This window comes from Pongo abelii, chromosome 7 (assembly GCF_028885655.2).
Source record: "Pongo abelii isolate AG06213 chromosome 7, NHGRI_mPonAbe1-v2.0_pri, whole genome shotgun sequence".
NCBI lineage: Eukaryota > Metazoa > Chordata > Mammalia > Primates > Hominidae > Pongo > Pongo abelii.
The window spans coordinates 76,691,778-76,714,251 of NC_071992.2; the positions used below are offsets into that span (position 1 = coordinate 76,691,778).

Here is a 22,474-nt window from a genome sequence, read left to right on the forward strand (position 1 = left end):
AATCAGCACTCTCTTGAGGTTAACATCGACTCATTAAATCAGCATTCTTTGGATACAGTTCTGCAGTCAGCAGGTTCAAACTGTACCTGGCCAATGTTTACCATCTTAGGCACAGGGAGATTTTCAGAGATGGCGTTAAATGCCTCAGTGAAGTTAGGAAAAATTACAAGATTGTATTCTGACCAATCAATCAGTCTACAAAGCCTACAGGAATGCTTAATTTTTTTAAAAGCAACCTCCACGGTAAACCTGTAGTGTCTCCAAGTGTTCACAGTTTTCTTTTTTGAGCACTTAAGAATAATTTTTAATTCTAGAATTTGCCTAGGATTGCCATGAAACATTCATTTATACTTGCTCTGAATCTATTTTTCTTTCCTTTAATAAAAATGGGACATTTGCCCCTTGAGTGTCTTTGCAACCTCTTCTAATTTTCCTAATTCCCCAAAGGTTATATACAAAAAGCTTTGGTTGGGGTTGTAATTTTGAGACTTCTGACAAGCCTCAGCCCCTTCCTTCATTTTAGTCTTCTTCTCCCTCCTCCTTGATCATGCACATCTCATTCATTCAACAATTCAACACATACTTACTCTCTGCAGGCCATCCTACTGTTGAGTTTCCAGAGGCCAGCATGAGATTTTACTCCTGTGTCCCCTTCCTACTGAGCAGAGCTCATTAATCTCACTGGTGAGTTTACAACTTATCCCCACAAAAATCTAAAATATAAACACAAGTTATTTTTGTTCTGTGTCAATGAAAAAGTAAATCTAACCTAAATGGAGTATTTTTAAAAGAAAACCACAGAACAGCAGAAAGGTCACTCTGGGTGTAGAAATGGCCAGGACAGGTGCTGCTGGCACTGTCAGCTTCATCCCTGACTTGGCTGCCTGTCTGTGCCTCTCCTCTCACCCACGCCGCAATTCAGAACCAAAGTGATGGCCAGTGTCACTGCCATGCTCAGAGCTGACCGCTTCACCGTACTCTCAATGACTTACGCTCTAAACCCCCTCCACATCCCTCTTTCAGCTCCAACTTCATCAAATACACCCCCACTTTCCCCAGGCTGAGGTTACCCAGAATAAAAAACACCAAGTACCCAATTATCTGTGCTGGAAGGCATCAAACACTGTTTCAAACACTGGTCTCTTGGCTGTGTTCTGGAATAACCTAGTCTGAGGCTTGAGGTTGACAGGAGTAGGGCCCCAAAAAGATCTGGTGAGCTACAAAGGCTGGTCTTCAAGTTCCATGCAAGTTATAGGTAAGCTATGTTTGGGCAGAAGCAAGGTATGTTGTGCAGGTGCTGTCCTGAACAGGCCATGAGTATCTCTCACATAGTAATGGTTAAATAGTTTTAATACCTTTCTGGATAAAAGTATTGCTTTAAACAGAACATTTCTGGCCAACATAAAATTCAGGTCAGCAAAATAAGGTTCTTTCAGCCTGTGGGCTGATGTGGGTTTTAAGACACAAAAATCTCAGAATGGTAAATTTTAAATGGCTTCCATGGTTTTCTCCAAGCACTCAGATACTCAACCATTCAATAAATACTCTTTAAATGCCAACCTTGTGCTACAGCAATGAACAAGAGAGGCCATTTAACTTACAGTCCAGTGGAAGAGAAAAATTAAATGGTTAAAACTCCCTTTGGTAAGTATTACATCAGGATAAAGGATACATGGGACAATATATATGCAAATAGTCATTTCGGGAGAACCATAATCTTGGAATTTTAAAGATACAGCATTCTAAAGTATAAATCAGTTCCAAACTTTTTTTTTTTTACAAACATTAGCCTTGCACAACCCGTTGTTTATATTTTTTAATCAAAATTGACAAATTATAACCTCATGTCAAGGAGGAAATTGTCAAAACTCTTACAAAAGAATTTTAAAGCCAAAACCAAAAAAAAAAATGGAAGAAAAATGTAGCAAATTACTCCATACTTCAGCATTCACATGAATAATTTTAAGCCTATCCTTGAGTCATGTTTAAAAATAAAGTGAGAGGAAAATTGAAATTTTGCAAAATAAGCAGCATTTTCTAATTTCACAAAAAGGCAGAACAAATAAAATGCCTGCTTCTGCCCAACCTGCCTCCCAGTGACAATGAATTACGGATGATAAAGCATTGGGAATGGCTCTCATGGCTCACAACAGCTTCCTATTGGTAGGATTCCAAAAGCTTACTGTGTGGAAACTACTCGCGTGGTGCCTAAACAGGACCTGTTACTTAATGACCTTGACCCACTGAAACAATTTTCTATTACAATGAAGTATACACACTCTTATCACTTTGTTTCTTTAGCTCCAACTCTTATAAACATCAACAGGATGTTTTTTATTTGTGCTCTTGCCCATAATATAAACCTAAAAAAATCTACCCAGGCCAAACATAATTTTTGAGTACTTACACATTCAAGGCAGTGTAGAGGACACAAAAACAGTTACTCCTACCCCAGTGTCCTTTTGGTCCAGTAGAGGGAAATATGACTTTATTTGTATTTGTCAATTCCAACATTTATTGAGTATCATTTTGTGGACTGAGTACCTACTGTGATAATCATTAGTCATAAACTATTAAATACTGAGAATCTACTATGTCCAGGAAGCCATTTAGGCATTAAAGATATAAAAAAATATATATATTGCTCACCTATATCAAACATTAGCAGTAACTCTCCCAGCCCCAGCAATTCCTTTAAACCAAGGAAGCAAACTATAGTATATTTCATGTTTTTTGCATGGATCAGGAGCTAAGAATGGTTTCACTTTTTAAAAAGAGTTGAAATCAAAGAAGAGAATTTCATGAGAAAATTCTATGAAATTCAAATTTCAGTGGCCTTAAATACAGTTTTATTGGGAAATGGTCATACTCATCTGCTTGTCTATGGTTGCTTTCATGCTACAACAGCCAAGCTCAGTGGCTGCAACAAAGATTGGCCAACAATGTCAACCCTTGAGTAGTTGCAACAGTGACTATATGCCCAGCAGCGCCAACCCTTGGTTCAAACCATCATGGTAATCCCTCCACAGCCTGGATCATACAGGCAGGACTAAGCTCATACAGACTAAGAAGCAGCAAGGAGTCTGCTCTCAGCAAAACAGAAAGACAGGCCCCTTTCCTTCTGCTGAATGCGAACAAGGAAGTATGCAATCCCAGTTGCCACTGGCTGCCATCTAGAACCCACAAGGGAACCAGCCTTGGGATGACAACTTTGCTGAGAATAAGGGTGAGAAGCTGGAGGAATGTGAGTCCTTGAAGACATTTGAGCCACAGATCATACCACAACTGGAACCAGCCCTACATTTAGTTTTCTTTTTAAATGAAATAAATTACCTAATTATTTATGTGAGTTTGAGTCTGATATCTATCAGTAACACAGATAGTCCCCTGACAATCAAGCAGGAATGAAAGACAACAGATCTTTACAGTACAAAACAAAGTATTTGTTTTGTTCATGGTAATATCACCACCACCACATTCAATAACTATTTACAAGTCACTTTATAGTGAATCCTCATAACTATGATGTAAGTACCATCATCTTCATTTTAAAGACGGAGAAAAATATAAAGGAGCTTAGGTTTGATGACTTACTCAAAGTCAAAAACTGGTAAGCGGCAGAGCTAGTACTTGGGTCTCATTCAGCCTGATGCCGCTTTGTTGTCTAATATCATGATTTGCTCACATTTTCATCTGTTGAAGGAATCATATGATTACAACGGTACAGGGTCAGGGAGGGGAGGAGAGGTTACCAAATGCAGTCTATGGGAGGAGAGGGGAGAATAGGGAAGAAATGATGAGGGAACTAAATCCGGAAGGAAATATAGGAGTCAGACAGGGAAAGGCAAGGTGGTGAGCTGTCCTAGAAGAAATAGCAATGTGCAGATACTGAGGCTACAGAGTGATTTAGTATGTCTGGAGCATTAATATAAAGAGGAGGAGGCAGAGAGGGTAAGAGAGGATCATGAAGCGCCTCCTCTATACTTAGGCATTTGAACTACATCTTGAGTGCTTTGAGGACACTACTTGAGGTTTTTAAAAAAGGAAGTGGACAGGATCTAATTTCCACTTTATAAGATGACTGTGACAGAAGGATGAAATAAAACAAGTTATGAGTAATTTAAGTAAGAACTAACGAGAATCTAAAATATTCAACTAAAGTAACCTTAGAGTCAGAATTGGGACCTCCAGCTTCAATTTTTAATAGCTCCATGATCTTTGACAAATTAACCTACTAGTTCTTCACCAACAACAACAAAAAAAATTGAGATAATTACTGTGAGAATAAAATGCTAAAACAGAAAGATATATACAATGTGTGATGTGTAGCTAGCACTCAGTGGTAGCTATGTTTTTTTCTCTATCGTTACTGTTATTTCAGTCTGTAGCTCAGCAGTGCTACAGAATTGGGAGTTATCAGTAGATTGTAGTTAAAGTTATGAAGAGCATGCAGCATGGGATTAGAAGATGCTCAAGCAAAAATCCTGGGAAGACTATCCTTTAAGGAGTACATAAAGGAAAGGAACAAGAAGAGTTCAGTGGATTTACTACTAAGATAGTGTCTGCTGACTTTGGACAGAAACATTTGAAGGGAAGAAGAGAAAAAAAGGGACCCACACTACTCAGTTGTAATATTTGGCTGGGAAGAGTAGTCAGAGTAAAAGGAGGTTTTTGTGGGTTTTGTTTTGTTTTTCTTTACATGAGAAAGCCAAAGCAAGAGGTACATACTGTGGGAAGGAATGGAGAAGGAGAATTCTCAGAAGCAATGGCTCAAGATATATGAGAAAATGGTGTCCCAGTCCACTAGGGGTTCCTCAGAGAGGCCCAGCATTCCTGCCCCAGTCTTCGCCTTTCCCTTAGGTGGGTGGGGACCCAAAGGTCCCTAATAGCTGTGACTGCCAAGATTAATAATTTCTAACTGTGATGCTGGCTTATCTCCACTCAGCCATCACCCTTCTAGGTCTCCTCTTTAGTGTAAAGAAAGAAAAGAGGCTTTACCAAACTATGATAAGATGTATCCCCAAAACTCAGTTGTTGGATACTTTTGCATCCAAATTGGAGCAATCCCTCTCCAAGATTCTCAACTGCACTGGCTTCAGATCCCGTCTACCCACAGGATCTTATACCAGGGGGTTGTAACCAGCCTCATATCAGTAGGCCCCCATTGTCGCGCAACTCAAAGGCCAATCCCTACCAACCATGCAACAAATGAGGGAGCTCTTAAAGAATGTCCTCTGGTTTCTCTGCAAAATGGAAGGGAGCCGTCTGCCACAATGGAAAGATAAACAGTAAGATATTGGCTGAAGTTGGTGAAGATGTGAGACAGCTGGCGTTGAAAATACGAATAAGCATAAACTAAAAGCACACTAAGACCACAAGGCACTGGTGAAGGACCAGCTGAGCAAGAAGGTCTTGAACATACATAGTTTATTTCAAGTTTACTCCAAATCAGTAAAAGTACTTAAGGTAGTGAACTATGCTCTTATTCAATGTTACTCTAACCTACCCAGTCATCTTAAATGTCTCACTGATAACAAGATAATTCTAAAAATTAGCTTGGGTACTTATTAACACAAATAGTGCACTACTTCTAGAAAAAAACTATAAAATAAATACAAGGGGCTTAAGAGTTTTCCACCTTCATATAAGTTAACTTCATTTTAAAAATGTTCTACCACTATAATGTTACAAAGCAAATACGTGATTGAAACATTGGGCTATGTTTGGATCCATGCCAGGCTCCCTAGGTCTCCAGGTATATTTACTGGTTGCAACTAAACAGACTGACCAGCTAGAAACCACCAAATAATCAAATAAATCTTAAGACTCAAGAAAATAAGCATTATATTTTAGTCATGAAGAAAGTTCAATTTTTAACAAACCAATGTACCTATTGCTAGTTATTACCATTCAAGGAGGAAAATGAGCAGCATATCAAGTCAATTAAACCAAATTACCAGTATTAAATGGCTTACCTTCTCACAGATGTTAGAATATCCCATGTATTTTATAAAGAATTTTTACTTTAATAAGCTTAGCAAAACATTCTTAGTATCTGAAATAGCTACGGTTTAAAGAAACTTAGTATTTAGTCATTTTAAATGGAATTTTATTACAAGGTAATACTAGACATACAATAGCTATATTCTGTTTATAAGAAGCACTAAAACCATACACAACTTTTTGCCAGTAAGTTTGAAACTTCAAAGACAGAAAACGTTTTAGAAAATATAAGTTACTCAAATGTACCTACCAAGAGAAAATATAACATAGCAAACCTAACTCAAGAAGACACAGAAATTTTAAATAGTCCTGTAAACATTTAAAAAGCAAAGCCGTTTCCCCTCATGTCTACCCACACCTCACCCAGTGTGGGGGTAAAATGACAAAAAGGTTCGAATGAGTTTTACCAAATAGCTACTTCTTTTTTTTTTTTTTTTTTTTTTTTTTTTTGACAGTCTCGCTCAGTCGTCCAGCCTGGAGTGCAGTGGTGCAATCTCGGCTCACTGCAAGCTCTGCCTCCTGGGTTCACTCCATTCTCCTGCCTCAGCCTCCTAAGTGGCTGTGACTACAGGCGCCCACCACCACACCCGGCTAATTTTTTTTGTATTTTTAGTAGAGACAGGGTTTCACCATGTTAGCCAGGATGGTCTGGATCTCCTGACCTCGTGATCCACCAGCCTCGGCCTCCCAAAGTGCTGGGATTACAGGCATGACCTACCATGCCCAGCCCCCAAATAACTACTTCTATACAAACTATGCCAAAGAATAGAAAAAGAAGAAATCTTCCTAAATTCATTTATGCAGCTAGAATATGACCGTGATAACAAAACCAGGAAAGAAAATGTTGAGTCAGTTTTACTCATGGATCTATTAACTAATCCAATAATACTGAAAATATATAAAACCACCATGCTGGATTCTTCCCAGAAATGTAAGGATGGTTTTAAATTAGAGCATCTGTTGTTATCATTTACCATCTAAAGTATGGAAGGAGAAAAACCAAATATATAATATCAATAGGTGCAGAGAAAATATTCCGTACTAACCATAATTCTTAAGGAAGTAAGGGGAAAAGGAGAAGCAGGGGGAGAGGAGAGGAGAGGAGGAGAGGAAAAAAGGAAGGAAATTACAGACCCACATCTAACAAACACAGATGCAAAATTGCTGACAAAATATTAGCAAATAAAGCAATATATAAAAAGGACAATTCAAATCAACCAAGTGGGACTTTGAGTTGAGAAAAAGTATTTGACAAAATTCTCAACCTAGAAATACAAATTTCCCCAATCCAATGAAAAGCATCTACAAAACACCCTGAGTTAATATTTTACTTACTTAATGGTAAAATACTAAATACTTTGCCACTAAAATCAGAAACAAAGCCAGAATGTCTACTCTCATCACTGGTATTCAACATGATACTGGAAATCCTAAGTAGTGCAGTAAGGCAAGAAAAGACTGGAAAAGAAGTAAGACTGTTTCTATTAATGGGCTTCATGATATTTACATAGAAAATCCCAAAGAATCTATTTTCTTAAAAAAAACTACTAGAATAAATGAATTTAGCAAAGTTACATGATATAAGGTGCATGTAACAGTTCTATGTCTACATACTAGCAGCAAATAATGGGAAAATGAAATTTTAAAAATACGATTTCTAATAGCATCAAAAATACAAAATATTTAGAAAAATGTTTAACAAAAAAATGCGTAAAAGGATCTCCATAGCAAAATCTACAAAAAAAAAAAAGGCAGAAGGAAACTAAAAACCTAACAAATGAAGAAATCTACCCCTATCATAAATTAGAATGTGCAATATCACTGTGATTAATGCTCCCAAAGTTGGTCTATGGAGTCAATGCAATCCTAATCATAAACCCTAGCATGCTTTATTCTGTGGAAACTGACAAGGTGATTCTAAAATGTATATGGATACACAAAGTATCTATACTATTTAGAGCTATTTTAAAAGGAACAACAAAGTAGGAGGATTTACACTACCTAGTTTTAATACTTACTGTATAGCTAGAGTAATCAAGATTGTGTGATAAAGTAAAGGCATAAGGACAAATAGATAACAGAAAAACAGAGGGGCTCAGGAACAGATTTATACTTACACTGTCATTTGCTTTTTGACAAAGGCACCAAAAGCAATCCAATAATGAAATCAAAGTCTTTTCAACACATGCTGCTAGAACTGAAATTCCATATAGAAAAATATAAATCTAATTCAAAATTAATGTGAAAATGCTCACAGACAAACATAAAAACTAAAACTATAAAACTTCTAGAAAATAAAAGTGGATAGCTTTGAGACTTGAGAACGTGCAGTTTCTTAGAACACAGAAAGCAAAAACAGAAAAGAAAAAATAAATATCAGCATTAAAAATAAAAAAATAAAAAGTTAAGTTATAGACTGGGAGAAATATGTGCTATATATATCTGAAAAGAACTTCTATCCAGAATACATAAAGAATTACAGCTCAGCAACAAAAACAATAAAATTAGAAATGGGCAAAAGAGAAACTTCACTAAAGATAATGGGTGTAGCCAATAAGCACAAGAAAAAGTGCTTGACATCGTTATTCATCAGGGAATTGCAAATGTAAACTACAGTAAGAAGCCGCGGCACACCCACCAGAATGGCTAAAATTAAAAAGACTGACACCACCAAATGTTGGTACATATGTAGAACAACCAATTCCACACATTGTCAGTGGGAGTATAAAATATATTGTACAACTACTCTGCAAAAGAGTTTAACAGTTTCTTAATAAAACTAAACATACACCTACCCTACAGCCCAGTAATCCCTCTCTTGCTCAAGAGAAATAAAAACATATGTCAAAAAAGGCTTTTATAATATTCATAGAATTTTATTCATAATAACCCAAAACTAGGAATAGCCCAAGTGTCCACCAATAAAAGATTGGGTTAAAAAACTGTGCTATACAACATGAATGGAGCTGGAGGCCACTATCCTAAGCAAACTAACACAGGAACAGAGAACCATGTTCTTATTAATATTTATAAGTGGGAGCAAAACATTGACCACCTATGGACATAAAGAAGGGAACGACAGACACTGAGGCCTACTTGAGGGTAGAGGGTGGGAGGAAGGTGAAGATCAAAAAAACTACTCAGCAGGTATTAAGCTTATTACCTGTGTGACAAAATTATCTGTACACCAAACCCCTGTGACATGCAATTTATCCATATAACAAACCTGCATATGTACCCCTGAACCTAAAATAAAAGCTTAAAAAAACTGTGCTATAGTCAGACACTGGAATACTACTTGACAATAAAAAGGAACAAGTGACTGTGTATACAACATAAATGGACTCAAAAATATTATGCTGAGTGAAAGAAGACTTTACAAAAAAAAGTACTTGCAAAAGAAGTTCTAGAGTAGAAAACACTAATCTATGATCAAAAAATGTAGTACAATGGCTGCCTCTGATGGCAGAGGTGGGGGCAAGAAAGGGGCTTGAGAGAACTTTACAGGGTGATGAAAATATTCTCTATCCTAATAGGTTGTTGTTTTACAAAGGTAGAAATGAGTATAAAAACTTCTCAGATCAGACACTAAAATTTGTGCAATTCACTATGTGAAAATTTTACCTCAGAGGGAAAAAACAAACAAACAAATGGTAAGCTCTAGTTAGCTACAGGCACACGTAAATGTTTACGAAAGTGAAATATACTAATACCTGCAACTTACTTCGAAAGGCATGAAAGAATAAGATTGACTGGTAGATATGACAAGGCAAATCTATCAAAATGTTAACTGCCGTAGCATCTACATGGTGGAGTCATTACAGAACTCTTTCAACTTGGATACATATTTTTAAAGTTTCATTAAAAAATGTTAATTTAAAAATACTATTGAAAATGTTTTTTAAAATATAAAGTACCCAGACTTAATCTAATAAAAGATGTATATGACTTTCAAATAAGATTATAAAAATTGTCAGACTTAAATACATTAGAAATTATAGGCCAGGCGCAGGGCTCACACCTGTAATCCCAGCACTTTGGGAAGTCGAGATGAGCAGACCACTTGAGCCCAGGAGTTTGAGAGCAGACAGGCCAACATGGCAAAACCCCATCTGTACAAGAAATAAGAAAATTAGCCAGGCATGGTGGTGCACGCCTGTAGTCCCAGCTACCGGGGAGGCTGAGGTCGGAGGATCACTGGAGCCTGGGAAGACAAGGCTGCCACAGCACTGCAGCCTGGGTGAAAGAGCGAGGCCCTGTCTTAAAAAAAAAAAAAGAAGAAGAAGAAGAAGGAGAAACAAGAAAAAAGAATGAAGAAAGAAGAGAAAGCAGGCCAGCCGGCCAGGTGCATGTATAAGAAGATTCAGTATTTTAAACATCTGTATTTGTCCCAAATTGTTCTATAGATTCAATACAATGCCAGTAAAAATTCTCAAATATTTTTCATGAACATATTTGATAAGGAGATTCTAAAATCTAGAGAAATGGATGAGGAAAGGTCCCAAAGCAGCAAACACAATACTGAAAAAGGCAGGGTAGAGGACATGACCTATCAGATATGTGGACTCATTACAAAGCTATAGTGAGCAACTCAGTTTGGTGTTGCTTCTACATGCCTGGAACAAAATAGAGCCCGACATATTCATACACAAGAGGTGATGCTGCAGACTACGGTAAAAAGATGACAAATTAACTAACAGTGCAGGACATTTTCACTGGCCATTTTAAAAAAAAATACTGAATTAGATCCCTAATAACAAAATATATAATAAAATGGTACACCAGGTAGTTCAGAGATCTAAACGTAAAAAAGCAACGTTTCAGATCTTTTAGAGGAAAATACAAGAATAATTCATGACATCTGTGTTACGTGTCTTACAAAAAGTATAAAGGTGTGAACCATAAAGTACAAAATAGAAAAATTCCATTAATATATTAAAATCTTAAAATTCTGTTCAACAACATATACCATAAAAAATGAAAATGTGAGTAATCACAGACTAAGAGAAGTCCTTTATCACAAATAATCAAAAGGTTCAGGATATAAAAAAATTCTACCTATCAATACTACAAATACAAAAACAAAAACAGAAAAATAGGCAAGATATACGAACAGGCAATTCAAAGGAGGAAACACAAGGCTACTCTTACCAGTAACTTCACTAGTAATTAGAAAAAGGCAAGTTTAAACCCTCAAGTACTACTTCACACCCACTCAACTGGCAAATATTAAACTTCACCAAATGTTGATAATGTGATGATGGCACAGGACAAGCTCTTATTCATTAGGGGCAGAACTGTAAGTTGATACAACCACTTTGGGGGTTAAAAAATGGCAATATCCAGTAAAGTCTAATGTGTGTACTTTCTATGACCCACAATTCCAATTCCAGATTATGCCCTAGAAAAATACTCAGACATGTATGCATGGGGAGAGATAGGCACATACATGTTCTCGGCAGCATTATTTGAAAGAAAAAAAGTGGCCTGCGATAGGATGGCTAAATGAAAAGCAAGGCATATTCATATGGTGTAGAACTACATATGTGAAAATAAAGTACTGGAGCTTGGAGGAATTTCAAACAAATGGCGTCAAAATAGTATGCCAAGTAGAAGCCTGTTCACAAAACTTTTAATACATGCTATACAGTATATATACATATATGTGTGTGTGTCTATAGGTATATTTCTACACATAGGGATACAGATATACTTCCTGAGCAGTTTTCAAATACATTAACAATAGATATAGTTTACATGTGTCGATACATAACATGTATGTGCAACATGTTATATATTATTTTGTGCATATATACCTGTATTTATGATAATGACTATCATAAAATGTCTAACAATGGTTAAGAAGGAATACCACAGAAGAGGAAAATCTAGGAATCTGATAATGTTTCATTTCTTCGCCTATATGGTAGGTACATGGGTGTCCACTGCATTACTCTCTACAATTATTTATAGGCTTAAATATGTACTATTTCAAATACGTACAATTTTAAAGAGCAATACATAGAAATATTTTTATTATAAAGGTTAGAGAACTAGCTCTCTGCCAAAAAGCAAATCCACGAAACAGCTTACAAAAACTCAGTGACAAGCATCTTATACAAATTGACTTGATTCAAAGAACGGAAAAGTAAAGTTAAATGCTAGATATTCTTTCAACAAATATTTACAACACAGATTTTGAGGTTTATGTAAGTTAAAAAATTGACTGTCCTAAATAAAATTTACAAGTGAAACTAAAACCAAAAGAGTCTTTCCAGTATACCAAGAAAATTGAAATTGAAAGCAGCCTGTGAAAGATAGGGACAAAAACTGTATATTAGAAGAATAATAAATAAGAAAAAGAAGTTACAGACAGGATAGAACAACAAAATAATAGTGACTCTGCACTATGGAATGGTAGAAATGGCTGTCAAACCTATGTAAAATATGAGAAAAGGCAGTTACAACAATGCTGGTTGTGAAATAAAATTATCAAAGGATATTCTCCTACTTTAAATTGAAGACTGATCCTTGGGGTCTTAAGTATAGGATGAGTCACTGGGTTCAACGTGTGGGCACACACGTAGGAGAGAATGCTGGTATTTCTCCAAGTACAGAGATAGTGGCTGCCCTTGGAAACCTTACTATAACTGGACAGCAACCATCCCCACCCCCCTGCCTCCCACCCCTCAACCAAGTCAATTCACCAACGCTCTCCGCTCTGGAGAACACATAGTATCTACGGCAGATGATGACAGTCAACTGACTAGGCAAGTGACCTGGATCTCACAGGGGGCCAAATAGCCCAGATCCTTCAAAAGATGATTTTCTTTTTAAAAAGAGTTATTCACTAAGGGAGCTCAACATTTCCTTTGAGTCTAATAGGTTATCGAGACCAAATTTTTCCTCAGCTGTGGCCAATTTGATAGGAACTAAATTACATTCAGTGATTTGCCGTTAAAAGATAACTGCATTAGCCAAAGGTAACCAAGACACATCCTTGAAAAACAAAGATCAAATGCAGAACAAAAGCCAGAAGCATCCCTCACATCAGGGGAATAAAATACTAAAATTTTAAAAATAATGACTAACAAGAAAATACCATCTTGGCTCCCAGCAGTACCAGAAGAAAGTATAATTAAAAAAAAGTTAAAGCACTGGCCTCCAGACTATACTCCCACAGTGGTACACAGGGAAGAAAAGAACATCCTGAATCCTTAGTCCTCTAATAAAAATGGCCAGAGCTGCAGGACCGAATCAGAGAAACTCATTACACCCACGTGTGCAGTGTAGAGCAGACACTGGCAGCAGATAATGAAGCAAGCAGCCCTTGCACCTCCACATTTCCCGATAGATGGCTGAGGCTTTTCCCCGGAGGTTTAGGTCGGGTGTAGATAGGTTATATGTACATACAGGGTTTATTAAAGAGAAGTACATTTGAAAAACATTTTTGTACCTTGGTACAGAATGAAGTCAAGCCATTTAGACGTGATATGGAAGTATCCAAGCCACAAACTAAGCTGCATATTTTCATGATATTAAAACAGTGGCTGAAAATACCTCAAAAGACTAAATATATCTGAGCCTGGGTAAGATAAAATAATGTTACAGATTTCTGAGCCATTAAGGGCAAATCACCAACTTGAAAGTTGATGTGCAAATGGATACTTACACCTCCAGAAGCTGAGAGAAATGTATCAAGTAGTTCTCAAAGCATAGTATAAACTCTATCTCAAGAATATACATTTTACTTAACACAAAGATGCTACGGAACATAAAAATAAATAAATAAATAAGAATAAATCATCAAAAAAGTCAAAGCATGCAACGGCCTGATGATATCTACACTTTTATAGTCTCCAAAGTTCTGCACTCACCCCTATTAGACGTACTTTAACGGAAACAATTGAGAAAAACAAAGGCATATGAAATCAGTATTAGTGATATCAAAACTGAAAAGAACGTAGATAATAATTCTTTACATTTAAGGAGGCTGGGAACAGAGATTTTTAGCGATTCTTGGTTCTGATTCTTACATAGATATGATCCAGGTCATCATATTCTTTCTCCCAAACTGCACTAGCTTTCTGGAGAAAAGGGTTTTTCTATTGGAACCAAAGAGCTCAGGGGCTAAGTATCTGATATTAACTAACAACAAGACGGATAGACCCTATGAGCCTTTATCCAAGTTCCTCTGTTGATAATTGGCTGAAAATGAAAATGTCATACATTCATTTTCTAATAATCTCTATGAGACAGATTATTTTAAAGCAAGACTAAAATATAGTCCAAAATACAGAACTTTCACTTCCACAGACCACCAGAGGTTAACTGGTCTCTGGAAAATGTGTTCATAAACTCCTCAGAACATTATTTAGTGCTTGGTTTCATATGATCCGGTCAGGATGGACAAAATGCTGTTGAACTGAACACAAAACAGCTGACGGTTCTTGCAGTGGAAGAATTATGGTCTTCCTATCTTTTCATCTTAGAATGACTAATGGAGGATTAAGCAATTGGCTCTGATGGTCTTTGGCTAAAGAAAGAAAATTTTGCTAGGGCCTCTTCATTCAAGGGCTCCACAATGCAATCAGCAGTGTATTGAATCCCTCAGTTACTTAGTAATCTAAGAGACACTCAAAGTAGAAAGAAAAAAAGAAGCTAAACTAAACTCAGAAGTGTGTTTCTAAATGACAAATACTCATCAAATGAAGCTGTTAATGTTTTACAGGCAGTACATGAATGTATTTCATTCTAATTAAGCCTAAACAAAAAGGCTGCTCAATCTACTGAGACACCTTGAGAGAGTTAAAAAGTAGCTAAGAGTTTTTAAGTGCTTATCTATCAATAGTTTTGAGTATATACAGATGGATTAAATAATAATAATAATTAAAACCTGCTGTTACGTAAACCCAAGCTTCAAACTAAAAGGAGAACGTATTCTACAGTGACACCTAGTGGCAAAAGGTAATGTAGTAGCAAGACACCCAGACAAAATAAACAGGGAGATGGAAAGCTGCTAGGAGATATGGGGAGTTAAGGGGTGATACTCAAAAGAGAAGAACTAAACAAACAGAAACATTACACATACAAGTGTCTACAAAATAAGCCCAAAAGGACATCATGATCCTTCTTTGCCAAACTATTTTCAAATCAATAAATTTGAAAAAGGCTTCCCCTGGGCCCAACTGGCCATGCAAGTCCAGTTCTATATGCAAAATAAAGGTAGGAAGTCTAATTTATTCATGTTTCTTTTATATTATAAAGAGTAAAACTGAAAAACAAAGTAAAATTGAACTGTGTAGAAAACCATTTTATCATTTTTCAGCTTAAGCTGAAGAAAATAAAAAGCAGACACTTCCTTTAAAAATCTGTGATATAAATTCCCAAATTCCAGCTTCCAAACATCACTTTTCAGCAAAAAAAAACCACCAAGATAAAGTTTGGCCAGGAAAAAAAAAAAGAAATCACCTTTTCCCTAAAATGCATGTTTGAAATGACTGGGTTCCTTTTTCCCCATACTTTTACACAAAAACTTAAGAAATAATAATGTTTAATGTGACCAACGCCGTCATTTTCTGACTCTCAATGTAAGACATCTCAAAAAACGTACTATCTGAACACATATACTTCTTCTCAAACTAAAATTTCAAATACTGTTTCAAATAGAATTTTTGTCAAGGGAAATGTAATTGGTGATAGGACAAAAGCATAGTTTTCTCCAATAATTAAATGTAGTACTCATGGAGACAGCCAGAAGAAAACTTGATAATCTAGTTCAACTCCAATTACGTATTAGAGAACCTAAAATTCAAGCATGGCAAAATGAATAACGCCCTGGGTTCTTAGTCTCGGTTCTTCCAGTAATTAGTTGAGTTTCCATGAACTAAACAACCTTCAATGAACTCGACAACTTTTCTGGGCATTAATTTCCTCATCTGTATGATTTGAGCAGGAAACTAAATGGGTCTCACAGTATGACACTGCTAAAAAGTCTTCGATTTTCCCAGTAGAAGGGAATGATTCGCACAACGTCCGTACTTTAATGACCAGGTAAACAGCATTAAAAGAAAAGCCGGCTGTATCTTTCGAGTACAGCCTACTATCCACAACACTGTACTTTAACTGTTTAGGATGATGGAAGGAAATGGTTTCCATATCCAGTGCCTTCTATCTGGCACACAGTCAGAACTCAGTATCTACTGGAGAAAAAAAAAAAAGTTGCGGATATGCGGATAAAGAATACTCATTACGTCACATGCAGGGTTCCAATATCAACTTTTGTTTTTGTATCACGGGCATTCCTCCTTTTTACATATTCTTTTACATACTATGTCTGTTTCATGACTATTAGAGAACCAACGTGTAAAATGCTTAAAAGGCTGTAGATCCTCAAGTATGGACAGAGTTTGCTCTAAAATGCCTGAGTACGAAAGTCAGGAGAAGTTAATTTAAGTTACTGCATTTCCTAAACCTATCTCTTGCCTGTTAAAATGCTTCAAATAGTTATGGGGTAGGTATACAAACGTGAGACACATTTCCCAGTATTAGTTCTCACCAATAAGAGGCCATATAAAGTGACTTCCCTCAGATGCAATCAGCCCTCTCCTCATAAACACAAAAATGAAATGGAACGAAGATATGCATCTCTGGCAAATAGCTACAGAAACCTTTTGAAAACAACTAACATTAAAGTCTTGTTCATCAGCTTTCTCTGCTTAGAGCCCTCAGAGGCACAATGAGTTCTTCTCATTTAGGGATGTTAAAAAGAGTAGCCTCAGTCGGCTGAGGCAATTAATCTATCCCTCTGCAGGTTTAAGTAAGTGACATTTAAGAACAAGTGAAAAAGGAACACAAACTTTTACTTATGTCAAAGGTGAATTAATATGCTTGCATCGAACTTCAAACTGTGTGTACATCTTTACATTTAGAATACAAATATTAGTCCTTAGAATGTAAATTTGTGCAATGGATTTAATGCACTACTTTCCCCATTTAAATTCATTCATTCATTCACTACTCAAATATTTATTGAGCACCTATTATGGGAAAGGAACATTCTAGGAGCTGGGGATACAGAGAGAATGAGCCAAAGACAACACACATGAAAGTAATAAGACAAGTTCAGATAGTGAAAAGTGCTATAAAGAAAATACTTCTTTGACTATAGCTGATACATTCTCTTGGTATATTATGAACGCATGATCTGAAGATCTCAGAAAACAGAGTCTAAATCACTTCAAGTGAAGTTTACAGCTCACATTCCATACACATGTGTATTGCAGTTTCAATATCCTAAATATGAGTCAAAGGAACTATAAAAGAAACCGAGAACCACTGAAATATGAGACGAAACAGATTTAAAAATCTGTTCTCTCTGCTGGATATGCACATGGACGAGGAGAAAGGTGAATATCCAATCGATTTTTATTTTAAGTAAAAGTGGTAAAAATACAGACGCTCGTCCAGTATTTCATGACATTCTAAGATATTTTAAAGGCAACTGCAACGCATATTAAGAAAGCTACATACAAGCAAAAATATTTAAAATAATTTCCAAGAGCATTCAAATCACTCCCAACTTCTTCCCTCCCCCTGCCCCCCGGCGCCCCCATTTTCACCTCCTTTGAGTTGCTCTGAAACGCTGCTGATTAGGCAGGAACTCAGTTTCCCTGACTTTGGCTCATTTTCAACTCCCCAAAACATGCAAGGCAAAGGATAAATTGTTCTCTTACTCCCATGTTCAATTCCACGGAAAGCCAAGAAACAGTCGCTCAGCAACCTCTGTCTCGGCTGCGCCCTGAAAGTGAAGGAACCGCTAGGAAGGGGCTCCCCGAGACTACCATTCGGAGGGCTCGGACCCCGGTCCGCCTAGCCCCTCGCCTGCCCGCCAGGCCCGCCGAGTGCGGCCTCCGCCCCGCGCGCCTAAAGGAGGAGCGTCGCGGGGGATGGAGGCGGCGCGCGGTGGGACCTAGGGAGATGCACCCGCAGCGTCCGCCGCGCCAGCCGGCTCCCTACCCCGAGGCGAGGCCCCAGATCCCCGCCCCGCAGGGCCTCTGACCTCTCCGGGCCCCGGGGCTGCTGCTGCCCCCGCTGCTGCCCGCACTCGTGCTACCGCTGCCGGAGCCGCTGCTGCTGCTGTTGCCGCTGCTCTTGGCATTCTTACGCTGGGCCATCGCACGCTCCGCGGGGGCTGGTGAGGGCTGGTGGACTTCCTTCAGTGCGCGGGGGTACACACGCGACGCGGGAGCCGCTGGCGGCCGCGGGCGCTGGAGTGGGTTCGGGCCGCTGCTCCTGCAGCAGAGCCTATGCCTCAGCACCGCCTGCAGCACCTCGGAAGACTTTTCACCCGCGGGCCGGCTGCGCGCGCCCGCCCTCGCGTGTACGAACCTGTGACTCCCTGCCGGGGCGAGAGCGCGCGGCTCGCCGCCTGACGGCCACGCCCCTTCCCGGCCTCGCCCCGCCCCCGGAGGGCTGAGTGACGGCGCCTGGGACCCAATCGCAAGGGCCCTTACGAGGCGGCGGTACCCTGCCGCGCTCCCCGCCCCTGCTCACTTAGGGCTGTTTGGGCTCTACGCAGCTGCCTGTGAGCGGGAGCCTCTTTCGGCTTTCCAGTCTGTCTCGGTCCTTTGGAACGTGGCAAACGTGGAAGCCGAGAGGGCTCTCGCGAGCGTTGGCAGACCCCGCTCCATAGGGATGGGACAGGGCGCGGTGCGGGGTAGGTGGACACGTGGGCCGCCCCTGGGCGGAGTGCGCCGCCTCTAGGCCTTTCACTGTGGATTTTGTCCCCTTTCACTATACAAAGAAAGGAAGGAGTGCAGTCTCGCTTCTTGCGAAAGAGATCCCTATTTCTTGTCCTGATTAATACTAAGACATTTCTGGAATGGTGATATTAGGACCAGTTCAATGCTTAAACCGTAGTAGTTCATCCATTTGGTGCTGAAGCAGGAATTTAGTTCGTTTGTGCCATCAGTATTTTCAGAGACTCTTAGTTAAGGAATGAAAATGCAAATGTGACACAAAAAGTTCATTTTCTTACCCTGGATGGCACCTTCTGTCTGAAATCCCTGCCTGCTTTGCTAACGCCTGGGCCTGTGCTGCCTGAGCCTGTGCTGCCTGAGAATTCCCAACAGAGTATTAAAATGTCTTGGCACGTGGTTGAACCAGACAAGGAGTTGAGATCAGCGACGTCTTTATCATCTTTGTGTCACCATTGCTAACACCATGCCCAATGTGTAATAGACAAGCAAGAAATGCTTAGTGATTTGATACATTTCTGTCAATTGCTGGACCCACAGCTGTTGATCATGTTTCGTAGCAACCCCTGGGAGTGCCTCAGGAGGGCTCAGGGACCAGAGAGAGCAGTTGCAGTGGGGCATCTGGTTTCATTCCTCTTCTCCAGCCCCACAAACCCACCCACCCCCGCCTTCGGAAGCACTCCCGCCTCCCCCCGGCCCCATGCCTTTTCACCTGTGGATGGTTGGATGCTGCTTGACCCTGCCCTGATGATGCACAGAAACCCCCCAAAGGTCATGTTGCAGAATAAAGAGAATGCCTTTCTTTACCTTTCGTCAAATAGTGTTAGGCTATTATCAAGAGAGGGTGGGAGGGGAGAGTTCACAGAGTTTTTATTGAAGTAGCTCTCTCAGCTTTTATCTTGTGGCATCTCCTTCTGCCTCCATATATCCTTTCTCCCATTCAGGGCCCCCTTACAACCCTCTATTATATTATCTCAATGAAGGAGGTGGAGAACTGGATTAAGAAATAAATCTGAGTGATGGTGCTTCATATAAAATAAAAATGAGAGCTAAGCTTCAAAACACAATGCTCTAGCGCCCCTGCCCCACCCAAGATAGTTTTACCCTTAAATTCTCACAAAACCCTGTAGTCATATCAATTTTTTAAAGAAATGAGATACTGGAAGCTCAGAGAGATAAAACAAATTACGGTCACTGTATTAGTCCGTTTTCACACTGCAGATAAAGACATATCCCAGACTGGAAAGAAAAAGGGGTTTAATTGGACTTACAGTTCCACATGGCTGGGGAGGCCTCAGAATCATGGCAGGAGGTGAAAGGCACTTCTTACATGGAGGTGGCAAGAGAAAATGAGGAAGAAGTAAAAGCAGAAACCCCCAATAAACCCATTAGGTTTCATGAGAATTAATTCACTATCACGAGAATAGCACAGGAAAGACCGGCCCCCATGATTCAATTACCTCCCTCTGGGTTCTTCCCAAAACACATGGGAATTCTGAGAGATACAATTTGATGTTGAGATTTGAATGGGATCACAGCCAAACTATATCATTCTGCCCCAGTCCCTCCAAATTTCATGCCCTCACGTTTCAGAACCAATCATGCTTTCCCAACAGCCCCCCAAAGCCTTAACTCATTTCAGCATTAACCCAAAAATCCACAATCCAAAGTCATCTGAGACAAGGCAAGTCCCTTCTACCTATGAGCCTGTAAAATCAAAAGCAAGCTAGTTACTTCTTAGATACAATGAGGGTACAGGTATTGGGTAAAAACAGCCATTTCAAATGGGAGAAATTGGCCAAAACAAAGGGGTTACAGGGCCCATGCAAGTCTGAATTCGAGTGGGGCAGTCAAATTTTAAAGCTCCAGAATTATCTCCTTTGGCTCCAGGTCTCACATCCAGGTCACTCTGATGCAAGAGGTGGGTTCCCATGGTTTTGGGCAGCTGCATCCCTGTGGCTTTGCGGGGTACAGCCTCCCTCCCAACTGCTTTCATGGGCTGACATTGAGTGTCTGCGGCTTTTCCAGATGCACAGTGCAAGCTGTCAGTGGATCTACCATTCTGGGGTGTAGAGGATGGTGACAGTCTTCTCACAGCTCCACTAGGCAGTGCCCCAGTATGGACTCTGTGTGGGGGCTCTGACCCCACATTTCCCTTCTGCACTGTCCTTGCAGAGGTTCTCCATGAGGGCCCTGTCCCTGCAGGAAACTTTTGCCTGGGCATCCAGGCATTTCCATACATCTTCTGAAATCTAGGCAGAGGTTCCCAAACCTCAATTCTTGACTTCTGTGCACCTGTAGGCTCAACACCACGTGGAAGCTGCCAAGGCTTGGAGCTTCCACCTTCTGAAGCCACAGTCTGAGCTGTACGTTGGAGCCTTTCAGCCACAGCTGGAGTGGCTGGGACAGTCACAAAGCTAGTAAGTGATAGAGGAGGGATGTGAACTTAGTTGGACTGGCTCCAGAGTCTATAGTCCAAATTATTCCTCCTGGATAAGATGTAGTTTTGAGTGGAGAAAGTCTCACCTGGCTCCCTTTTCAGTTAATGGATGTCTCCAGGAAGGCTCCTTGGTCCTACCTGCAAAGATAGGGCTGAAACCCAGTGGTAAGTGCTTATCAAAGCCTATCTTTTTAAGGAAATCAAATTTGTTTTATAGCTAACTCCAAAATGCCATTAAGTGATGCTTTGCTTCTGCATTTCCAGAAACTAAATCTGGTACCCCTGACAAGGTACATTGCTGTGTATCTTGGGCAATATCAGGCCAAAATAGAGGTTTTTGTAAATATGAATCACAGAAAGTAAGAGGCTACCTAGCGCTTTCTTGTATCCTGAGGAAACAACTATAATAACATGTATGCACTCAATATTATCGAATAAAACTTAAATCAGATGCCATCAGTTCTAGACACAGTTTCATTTCAGGGACTGAATTCCCTCAAGCTAAGTATCAGAACTATACATTTTATATGTGTCTGTACTTCCAATATTATGGGCATCAAAAAACGCAAAGCTTATCTAGGATTCATATATTTCTTTACAAAGGACCTTTTCTTAGCATGGGTGTGAAGACGAGGGAGACAAAGTATCTTTTAGTATCTTTTAAATTAAAGGAGAAGTCAAATGTCCCTTGCTAGCTTTTCCTCTTTTCTGTAATTTGCAAGCGAACTATGAAGAACCCTGGGTGAAATAATGTTAAAAGGAACATAAAGACAAGACTTATCTAGGACAATTTATTAAAGTACTAATTTAATAGAGCTTTTGAACTAGGCCAAATGTGTCTTTCAGGTATTTCCATAAACCTTCCACTGCCTTCACTGGGATTTGCAAGTGAGAACTGGAGGACACCATTTGCCCTACTTTTTTTTTTTTTCCATTCTGATGACCCTTTACAACCTCCAGTCAAATTCCTTCCAAATTAGTATTTCTGGACTTACTTATACCTACTATAGCATCGTTTTAAAAATTCCACTTTAACCTGCTTCCTAGAAAATGCCTCTCATTTTTATGCAATCTTCCTAATGTGAAGTTTTATTATTGCAAACTGAAACTGAGTATTTCCTCATCTTTATTTGCCATAGTAAATTGGACCATAGTGGAAAACAATAAATTTCAACTGGTCATGATTCATTTATATGTTTTTCATATTATATTAGTGAAATTTGTTGCAACGAAAGGATATTGGTAAGTATAGGAGGATTTTGAAGGCATTCCC

The 22,474-nt window shown here is 39.1% G+C and overlaps 1 protein-coding gene across 27 annotated transcripts in view; it reads right to left on the reverse strand.

Moving 5' to 3' along the window:
* The window catches only part of ASPH (aspartate beta-hydroxylase), a 228,227-nt gene extending 209,556 nt beyond the window's left edge, over positions 1-18,671 (reverse strand). For 4 of the 27 annotated variants that reach the window (XM_063726367.1, XM_054561033.2, XM_054561032.2 and 1 more), the window contains exon 1: positions 18,065-18,427. In XM_063726367.1, the coding sequence (XP_063582437.1) occupies positions 18,065-18,179 (115 nt within the window). In that variant the 5' untranslated portion in view covers positions 18,180-18,427. 27 annotated transcript variants of the gene reach the window in all.
* Positions 18,672-22,474: the final 3,803 nt, after the last annotated feature.